Source organism: Pseudochaenichthys georgianus, chromosome 4 (assembly GCF_902827115.2).
Source record: "Pseudochaenichthys georgianus chromosome 4, fPseGeo1.2, whole genome shotgun sequence".
NCBI classification, from domain to species: domain Eukaryota; kingdom Metazoa; phylum Chordata; class Actinopteri; order Perciformes; family Channichthyidae; genus Pseudochaenichthys; species Pseudochaenichthys georgianus.
Genome location: NC_047506.1, coordinates 28,643,939 through 28,654,644, shown reverse-complemented (window position 1 = coordinate 28,654,644; position 10,706 = coordinate 28,643,939). Strand labels below are relative to the sequence as shown.

The window sequence follows — 10,706 nt, the reverse complement described above, 5'->3', positions numbered from 1 at the left end:
TTTTTATTAATAATGAATAACAATATATTTCTTAAAGAAAACAGTTATTAATATGTTTTTCAGGTTATCTGACATTAACTTTTTCATCCCATATTTAAACTATGCTGCATTCGTGGGAACTAGGAAGTCCCAGGTTTAAGTTAGAACAACCCTATGAATAGCCTTCAAGTTCTTTGTTAGAAATACAGATTTATTTAATTTTTTTGTTCAAATCAAATCAAATATTTTCAATACTACTATGGGTCTTTAACCTTATTGTAGTTGTAGTTGTATCTTCTTGCTGTCTTGTGGTTATGTATAAGTGGGAATTAGCATAATTTAAAGTTGGAGTATCCCATTTCCGGGGCCTTTTGAACGCAGCATGTCTGACTTGAAACAAGCGCGAAAAAAAGGCGCACTGTCAGTTGGAAGGATTGTCGGTGGAAAACTGTGCAAAAGTCAGTGGAGTCACGGTAAGTTTGAAATGACATTATAAATATGACTTTCTGCTGGCAATCGGTATCTTACTAAGCTAATATTCTCAGTTGGAGCTAACTCCAGTTAAGCTAATATTCTTAGTGGGAGCTAAAGATAATATTCTTAGTGGGAGCTAACTCCAGTTAAGCTAATATTCTTAGTGGGAGCTAACTCCAGAGTTAGCTACAAACTGAAAATCCAACAGGTAGCCTAACGAGAGTCCCTTAACACTAGAATCGTTTTTTATCCCCCAGAAATATGTGTAATTCTGTGAATGTAAAACCCACACACCTCAAACTTTCAATATTCCTGTGTTATATTCCAAAATTAATGTAAGCGTTGGAATATTGTGGTTAATCTCCTGTTAGCTGTTTGTTTAAATGTATCAAACATGTGTGTCATGTTGTTTTTTGTTTGTTGAGGCGCACCATTCATTGATTTGTTGTAAAAACGAATCAGAACTGAACTTGATCACAATAATAGATACAATTCATACCAATTTTGGGAGGGAGTAAGGCATCACATGTTTTTATTTGTAGGAAGTTGTTAAATGATAGCAAAAACCCTGTTACCTAGGATTTATTGCTCTGTATTATAAATTGGATTTTTATTATCCCCTAGGAATTGTAAAATTACCTGTCCCACATTTTGGTTTTGTCATGTTTGTATCATGATGTTTTTGACCTTAACAGTCATATTCACACTATGTTACAGATATTTGAAGGTGGGCAGAAAATACAGAGTGGCAAGTCACCATTAAGGTAAGCTGCTTCCATGTGATACACTTCGCTAACTATATGAAGTATCAATGTTAAATGTTGTTTCTTCTTTCTTTTTCAGAGTAACTGGCTGTTGACAACCTATACAGGTTGGCTAATTCTCAAAGAGTAATTGTTGTTGTAATGGCTGTCTCATGGAGAGGGAAAAGTGGAATATCACTCGCAGCAATTTAAGGAAAACGGCTGTTAAAAGAGTCAACCAGTTGTTAGAATCTTTTGGTGACGAGGATAATGATGTTGAGGATAATGCTGAAGAGAATTATAGTGTTGAACATGGAGCAGTCGCTTCAGGCTCGGATCTCCCACCAAACTGTCAGTCAGAGAGTAATGGGGAAAGTGAATTAACTAGTGACGAGGATAGCCATGTGGATGAAAGAGGGGATCTTCCTAAAGATGATTTAGCGGGTTGTTTGAGAGACTGGGCAACACATTTTGGTGTGTCATTGAAAGAGTTGGGTGTAACGCGTTACTGTAATAATATTACTTTGTCGGTAACGGAGTAGTGTAACGCGCTACTTTTATAATCCAGTAATCACACTACAGTTACTAACATTGCCCCGACACGCGTTACCTCGTTACTTTCTAAAATCAGTCATAATCAAACCTCAACAAACACCTGCAAAGAACACATGCTAGGTGAAGCTAACGCACATAGCTGTTGTTTATTTATATCACACACACGTAGTTCTTCTTCTCTGTTTTCCGGTTGTTGCTTGTTTTGAATGACGAATACACACTACCGCTGCCTGCTGGTAAGGAGAGTTATTGCCACTCACGCATGCGCAGTTCGTACGTGCTCGGCTGAAGTCTGGCTCCAGTGCAACACATGGCCAACACGCAGGAGAACACGCTGACGCAACAGCGTGAGCAGAGATAGACTGCGCAACATATACAGATAGCAGGAGACAGAGGACAGCCACGGTCAGATAGCAGGAGACAGAGGACAGCCACGGTCAGATAGCAGGAGACAGAGGACAGCCATGGTCAGATAGGAAAACATTCAGGAGCTATCTGGATCAGTTTTATGCGACAATGGAAACTGAACTAAAGAGAACATTTGAAACTTTAGCAGTCTGCGTGATCTGCCTGTAGGGAGGGGCGGGCCGGCCCTGCGAGTAAAGTAACGAGTAAAGTAACGAGTAAAGTAACGAGTAAAGTAACGAGTAAAGTAACGAATTACTTTATGTAGATAGTAACGAAGTAGTGTAATATATTACTTTTTTTAAAAGTAATATGTAATATGTAATATATTACTTTTTTTTAGTAAAGACCCCATCTCTGGTCATTGATCGCTTTGTCTGCCCTCTTGTCTATACTGAAACCCCATCACCCCTCTTTGCCAAAAGATGCAAGAACATTCCTCAAAACACAGACGTACCATAGTGTTGCTTCCTTGGCGGGTGGATCTTTCCATTATTTAGGTATACAGAATATGTTCAGCCAGATATTTCAGAAGCTTACATCAGTTGTCCCGAGTCATCACAGTTTCAAATTACAATTAAACATTGACGGTCTTCCAATTTTTAAAAGTTCAGCTGTTCAGTTCTGGCCAATTTTGGGAATCCTCCAGGGGTATTGTAGAAAACCTGTGCTGATTGCTCTTTTCTGTGGGAAGTCAAAGCCTCAGTCATTGTCAGAATATCTGAAGGATCTGGTCTGTGAGTTAAAAATCATGAGCAGTGGATTTGTTGTTAATGGTAAGACCTTCTTCTTGACTGTGTCCTCAGTAATCTGTGATGCTCCTGCGAGGGCCTTTGTTAAGGGTATTAAGTCACACAATGGATACAGTGGCTGTGATAAATGTGTACAGTCAGGCAATTACATTAATCATCGCATGACATTCCCAGAAGTTGATGCTAGAGCAAGAACTGATGTATCTTTTTCAAATGCAGAGGATGAAGACCACCACATACAACATTCCCCATTTTGTGAAACATCTGTTCCTATGGTCAGTGGATTTCCACACGACTATATGCATTTAGTGTGCTTAGGTGTGGTTCGTCGTCTGCTTGATTTATGGATGGGCACAAGCGTCAAGTTGCATTCCCGTATTTCATACAGGCAAGTCTCTTTAATTTCAGAAAAATTGCTTGCTCTCAGAAGTTACATACCTTCAGAATTTGCTAGAAGGCCAAGGGCCCTTACTGAGAGGTTACGATGGAAGGCAACAGAACTTAGGCAGTTCTTACTTTATACCGGTCCAGTCGTTTTGAGGGATGTGCTGTCTACTGAGGTTTATCAGAATTTTATGCTGTTGTCTGTGAGTATATACATTTTGGCAAGTCCAACATATTGCTTGCTGTTAAATGACTTTGCAAACACGCTACTTAGATCATTTGTTAAGCATTTTGGGGAACTCTATGGTCAGGGGTTTTTAGTTTACAACATACATGGTTTGACTCATCTCAGTGATGATGTGAAGGTGCATGGCCACTTAGATTTAATATCAGGGTTTCCTTTCGAAAACTACTTAAAAACAATTAAAATAATGGTTAGAAAACCTAGCTCTCCACTGCAGCAAGTTATACGCAGAATTTCAGAACTTGATTCAACAAGTTTAAAAGATGAGGAAACTTTGAAAACCCACAAAAAATGCAAAAGTCTACACTCAGATGGACCTGTTCCACATGGCTTTACAGGACATTTCTCCCAGTTTAAAGAACTGGCAACAGATGAGTTTGTCATCAGTTCATCAGAGAGGGACAGATGTATCAAGAGGAACAATAACATACTCTTGGTTCAGAATATAATTGTCTTTGAGGGTGAGGAATACATTGTCTGCAAAGAATATAGACACATTGAAAAGTATTTTGACTATCCCCTTGACTCCACATATTTGGGAATTTGTTTTGTGTCAGATCTGTCACCAAATCTGATGTGCTTCAAGTTAGATACCAATGTGCAGAAGTGTGTCCGGTTACCTTTGGAGGTTGGTTTTGTTGTTCTGCCACTTCTTCATGCAGACCCATCCTAAATTGCAGTCTTAAGTCTGGTGTGGTAACAGTCATTGGGACTGCTGAATTTAACCAAGCTTTTTATCTTGAGGAAAATGATTGATCATTTGTGTGCATAACAGCGGTGACAGTGTCCAGCCTGCCTTCACTTATCTCTGTAGGTGCGTATCCCATATTATTATGAACATGTATTAATGATCAATTAAGCCATCATTCACCTTTTATAGCATAAGGATTATCATAAAAAAAGCTTTCTTCTAATTTAAATACTTCTTATTATGTGAATACGTTTGCCGTTTTGAAAAAACAAAAGGTTACTGTGTTTATAGTATACTCTTAAAACTAGTAACTTTGTGCCTCTTTCTGTTCTAGGCCATGTTTCACATTGTTGAGTTTCTGGAAACCCAAGAGGTTGAAGTAGTTCCAGCACTGTGGGTTGCAGATGATACCTGTCAGTGGCCAGCTCACTACAAGCACGACGACTTAATTAAAGCCATAAGAAATGAGGAGCAGCCTGAACACATCTGGGATGCATTTAGTGTCCGAATTCTATATACAGCTGGTATGCAAATAAAATATTTACTGTGAGGATTCACTGATTTGAAAAATCATAATATAATGATATTTCTCTTGTTTTTACAGCAAACTACAAAACCGCTCGTCTAAAACTCCCTCAAGCGGAAACCCACACTGATCTTTAAACAGCAGAGGAAGAAGAGGAGGATGTTCTCCCAAAAAAAAAGCGTAAAAGGCTGTAAGTATTAAAGTGCAATTCTACTACTATTGTTATAGATGTAAATGTTATGGAAAAATCAACATGTGTGCATTTTTTCAAGTTCTCAAATCTAATATACAACCTCTCAATAATTAAGACTAATATACCTTAATAGAGAAGTGTTTCTTTTCATAACTTAAGTATTTAAACAAATATGTTAAAAACACTATTTAAAAAAAATGGTGCTCTGAAAACAAAATGCAGTGGGTTTGTCCTCGCCTCCAAACTATCCCTACATACTAATGAGTCATGGTAGATATACATTTTATCTGATATTTCTTTAACACATAATTTATGCTGTATTGTTTTTCCTTTGTAATCTTTGAAATTAATTCTGCTTTCATTTCCTGTCCCCCCCCCCCCCCCAAACACACTCACACACAAGACCGAACATTCGATTTGAGAGTGACAGTGATAATGACGTTACTGTCAAACAAAAAAGGACATTGCCACCAGCCCCAAACATAAAAGGGCCAGGCTTTGATATACAGTCATATGCATTAAAAAAAGTAGTTATGAGCACAAAACCTCACAAGCAGATTACAAGCCCCCAACGGTCTGCGAGAAGCCCAGAACCCCAGCGGTCTGGGTCTTTGAAAAGCCCAGAACCCCAGCGGTCTGGGTCTTTGAGAAGCCCAGAACCCCAGCGGTCTGGGTCTTTGAGAAGCCCAGAACCCCAACGGTCTGGGTCTTTGAGAAGCCCAGAACCCCAGCGGTCTGGGTCTTTGAGAAGAACAGAACCCCGACGGTCTGAGAAAAATCCTGGAACTCAACGACAAGATGAAAGCGAAGGGGGTCTTGCTCGTAAGTGATTTCACAATTTGTTATTGTTTTGTCTGTAAATGTATATGTATGTGTATATACACACACACACATATACTGTATATGAGTAGAGGAGAAATAGTGTGATAAAAGATGCATTTATATTAGGGCTGTCAAGTTAACGCGTTAATAACGCTATAACGCAAAAAAAAATTAACGCCACTAATTATTTTAACGCGATTAACGCATGTGTATTTTTTTTTCTCGGCCGCCCCGTAGTTTCAGAGCGCATCGAGTTTAAAATACCATCGACAAGCTGATGCTGACAGCCCCGCTCCTGCTGCCCGCTTGCGGCAGCAGACCACACTTCCACGCTCACCGGCAGGCACCGACTGGCCATCGGGAGGACCGGGAGGGTGTGTGTATGTGTGGCCTGAGCGAGCGAGAGAGAGACCTTACGTGCATTGTTGTTGTTAGCATCTGGTGCTAGCTAGCTGCGCTAACGGATAGAAGGAGCTGTTTAAATGAAAACAGAGGAGCGACATTTCGCCACAACTGTGCCGAGCACTTGACTTTATGCAGGAAGCCAGACAGTGGGACATTGTACGAAAGTCAGCACACTCAGCAACATGATTGCAGCGTCAGGGCAGCTCCCGTTCGAGCATATGCCTTGAGTTGCACATAGCTCCAACGATCCAACACACACACAACAGCACACAACACACACACACACACACACACCACACACAACACACACACACACACACACACACACACACACACACCACACACACACACACACACCACACACACACACACACACACACACACACACACACCCACACCATTTGTATTGTATGAGAGGTTCCAGGTTGAATTGAGGCGAATATTTGTAATGTTCAGAGGTTGTTGTGTTTAATATTCATGAGAATATTTGTCATTGTTCAAATGATAATAAACATTAGCATAAAGCATATTTGTCCACTCATATGTTGATAAGAGTATTAAAAACTTGAAAAATATTCCCCTAAGGTACATTTAGAACAGATAAAAAATGTGCGATTAATTTGCGATTAATCGCGATTAACTATGGACAATCATGTGATTAATCGCGATTAAATATTTTAATCGACTGACAGCCCTAATTTATATAGTGTTGAATGTCCTTATTTTAGCTCTTCTGCATAGACTTCTTACGAATCAAGAGATGATGATGGATCAACTCAAAGTCATTCAGATGACCATGCAGAAAATTCCTGGCGAACCTGCTGGTGGGCGGATCCCCTTGGCAGAGATATACTGCCGCTAAAGATGTAACCTCCCTGCTGGCTCTGGAGAAACGTGTGAGGGAAGAGGCAGACCTTCAAAACAAAATGGTAATAATTGCCCTTACCAACTTAAAGAGGATGGGGGACCCAATTTGAAACTATTGTTAATATTTTACTTGCCACCTAAGTTGTATGTTGGGACAGCAGTGATGCTAAATATCAGCTATGGGAAAAGGGAAATAATGTTTTTTTTTTAAATTAGGTTATTGTGACTAGTGTTTATATAATGCATGGATCCTTAGCTTTAAATGATCTTTTTCAGATTACTGCATTGAGGTGTCATTGGAGGACTGGACGTTAAGGATTGCGTTTGGCGAGTGATGAAACACTGTTTTACCAACTCCCTTGCCAAACAGCTCAACTGGCGTGGCATCAATGGGAAAACAGCATTCCACAGACTGCAACTTAAAGATGTCATTACTGGTAAGTGTTACATTGCGCTGTCATCAGTCTAATAAGAGTCCAGTCCTCTTTCTTGCATGTTTGACACTCAGTTAGTACTTACTGATCCTAGATTCAACCAATTCAAATTACTCTTGGTAGAAAAAGACATATAAAAGAATAATTTGTTTAACATGGTTTGCCACATAAAAAGTTAAAAAATAAACTCTGAAAAGAGGCTGGAAGCACATCTACTCTTTCTCCCTCATTGAGAAATTCTGGATCAGCTGCAGTCCGATTTTACTAGCAGGCGTCAAGCCGTTGAGTAGAGGCAAAGGGCGTCCTCTGCCATGGCCAGAATGTTCTCAAAGTGCCATCACCACTGAATTCGTCAGACACAGCACGCCATGCACTTGGCTGATCCGTAGGTCCCCAGATTGGGTCCTAAATTGTGCAATCCATCCAAGGCTTTACAATGTTCTCTACTTTAGGGACTGTCAGAAACAACAGGCTCACAGCGACAGCAACAGACCAAGAGGTAGAATCCTACATAAAAAAATGGCTTCACCTTGCGGGCGACCGAGATGGAGGTAGAAGAGAGAGAGAGGAACGAAGACGAGCTGTCCAAGAAACCTGTAAGTCATGTTACAATATCTATTTTGCAATATATGTATAATAATTTGTAATATATAATATAGCATATACATAAGGAATTGTATTTTGTTTTGCGGTTTTGTACTTTGATTGTTATCTGTTACTGAGTCAACAGAGTTTGATTTTGTTTGTGCATTCCTTATAGGCCTTCAATGATTCTCATGGGCCCAGTCAAGGAGGTCGATAATCCATCGATAAAATTGTCCAGGTTGTTCCCTTTCCGAAGGTCGGCAAAGTTCGTTAATTTTGGTTGAGCAGGTTAGGTAGGTTTAACCCTATGGTTCTACAAGTATTCTGTTTTAGTTCTGTTTTCACAAGAAAATCAATAAAATAAATCTGAAATGTCACTGAGTCTGCAGAAGAGTTTGTTTATTTGGGGAGCTAAGCTTTTTTTTAGAATTGCGTGTTTTTTCAAAGTTGCTTTACTATACAGCTATTTTGTTTTTGTTTATTATGCTGTTATTTTGGCATGGTTGGATTGTATCCCAGTTATTTTGAAAATGTAATGATGCAGTGGCTAGTTCATCACCAATATTAATAAATGATGATACAATCATTAAAAAAAACGTTTGGTTCATCTGTTGTAATTTATTGATGCAACTTTTGGGAGGCCATTTTGACATTTGTATTTACTGTATGTTGAATATTGCTGTTGCAGAATACACAGTGTCATTGATATTCAGTCATTGAGTCACCAAAGTTTTAATGGCTTTTTAGGGATAGGTCTGGTTTATTTGGGTCATTCTTGGCTGACATGTGGCCATGCTTTGACCTGCTTGTGGCACAGATCTGGTAAACATCACCTGACCGTCAAAGTGCCATAATTCCATGCAGCATTTGGGCCGGATGAGGATACGGAATGTGGGCCAGAATGAAAACTAACCGTGGCCCAGATTAGGGCCAGTTCTGGCCAACGAGTGGAACGCCCCAGTGCCATCACTCCATGCAGTATTTGGGCCAGATAAGGATATGGAATGTGGGCCGGATCTGGGCCAGAATGAAAACTAACCGTGGCCCAGATTAGGGCCAGTTCTGGTTTATGTGGTTCGTTTATGGTTGACATGTGTCATTGCTATGGCTTGCTTGTGGCCCAGATCTGGCAAACAGGAGCGGAGCGCCTAAGTGCCATCATTCCACGCGGTATGTGGGCCAGATAAGGATATGGAATGTGGGCCGGATCTGGGCCAGAATTAAAACTAATTGTGGCCCAGATTAGGGCCAGTTCTGGCCAACGAGTGGAACGCCCCAGTGCCATCACTCCATGCTGTATTTGGGCCAGATAAGGATATGGAATGTGGGCCGGATCTGGGCCAGAATGAAAACTAACCATGGCCCAGATTAGGGCCAGTTCTGGTTTATGTGGTTCGTTTATGGTTGACATGTGTCATTGCTATGGCTTGCTTGTGGCCCAGATCTGGCAAACAGGAGCGGAGCGCCTAAGTGCCATCATTCCATGCGGTATGTGGGCCAGATAAGGATATGGAATGTGGGCCGGATCTGGGCCAGAATGAAAACTAACCATGGCCCAGATTAGGGCCAGTTCTGGTTTATGTGGTTCGTTTATGATTGACATGTGGCATTGCTATGGCTTGCTTGTGGCCCAGATCTGGCAAACAGGAGCGGAGCGCCTAAGTGCCATCATTCCATGCGGTATGTGGGCCAGATGAAGGTGTTTTGTGTGGGCCGAATCTGGGCCAAACCTTTTTTGCTATCTGGGATGCCTAAGAACTCTAAGCGTGTGTCGGGACCTAACATTTTCTCTTTGAAGAGAGGGACACCTAACTCCTGAAGCAGTGTTTAAGCTTGGCCAGTGAGATCCCTGAGCTGTCCTGTGGCGGGTCTATGGGGAGGAGTCGTCCAGTAGGTGAAGGACGGAGGGGATTCTGACGATGTTCAGCAGGATCCAGCAGAGCGCTTCCGAGAAGGAATTGAAGATGCAGGGGCTGCTTCTGCGAAAATAGAGTTTGGACTCCCACTTAATACCGAACGAATTCCACTGAGACGGATGAATGGGGATGATTTTGAAGGCATCGGTAATGTCCGCTTTGGAGAGCCGAGCTCCGTGCCCTGTGAACTTGATCATCTTTATTGCATTATCCACTGAGGCATGGTGAAGGGAGAACTGATCTGGAGGGATGATGCTATTGACGCTGCCGAATGGCCGGAGCGGGGAGCGGACAGATCGAAAATCAGCCTTTTATTTACGTGTGGCTTATTCCGATGGGATTTGAACGGAACACTGAGAAGGGGGAGGAGCTAAAAGGGCCGATTATATATCCTTTGAGAAGTTCTTTGTCGATGAGCTGGGAAACTATGTTGGGTTCTTTAGCGGCTGACTGTAAGTTTCTTACTACGAAAGTCACTGTGGGAGATGGGAGGACCCCTACCCTGAAGCCTTGGGAGAGCCCTGACAGGAGATAGTCAACGAACACGGAATCTGGGTGAGTAGATAGCGCAGCTGCTAGCTGAGGGATGATAATGGGAGTGGAGGGGTGATATTCCAATTATTATTATTTTTTTTTATTTGTCTTCCTCCACGAGGTTTCTGGCACAGAGCTACTGTGACGGCTCGTCCACACGGTGGCGCGCGTTAAAGCTTCCAACGCTTCTGCCCATT

General features: G+C 41.4%; 1 protein-coding gene across 1 annotated transcript; it reads left to right on the top strand.

Annotated features, from left to right (window-relative positions):
- Nucleotides 1–419: 419 nt before the first annotated feature.
- On the top strand, nt 420–9,878 carry LOC139433803 (uncharacterized). Its single transcript, XM_071203029.1, has 7 exons — nt 420–452; nt 1,171–1,217; nt 1,297–1,324; nt 4,562–4,751; nt 7,331–7,477; nt 7,927–8,070; nt 9,694–9,878. The coding sequence occupies exons 4-7, from the start codon at nt 4,565–4,567 to the stop codon at nt 9,876–9,878; spliced, it is 663 nt and encodes a 220-aa protein (XP_071059130.1). The 5' UTR covers nt 420–452; nt 1,171–1,217; nt 1,297–1,324; nt 4,562–4,564.
- The last annotated feature ends 828 nt before the right edge of the window (nt 9,879–10,706 follow it).

Coding starts and splice junctions, on each gene's coding strand:
- LOC139433803 (XM_071203029.1), top strand. CDS start 4,565: ATGTTTCACATTGTTGAGTTTCTGGAAACCCAAGAGGTTGAAGTAGTT. Junction 4,752..7,330: donor CCGAATTCTATATACAGCTG/GTATGCAAATAA, acceptor TACTGCATTGAG/GTGTCATTGGAGGACTGGAC. Junction 8,071..9,693: donor ACGAGCTGTCCAAGAAACCT/GTAAGTCATGTT, acceptor CTTGTGGCCCAG/ATCTGGCAAACAGGAGCGGA.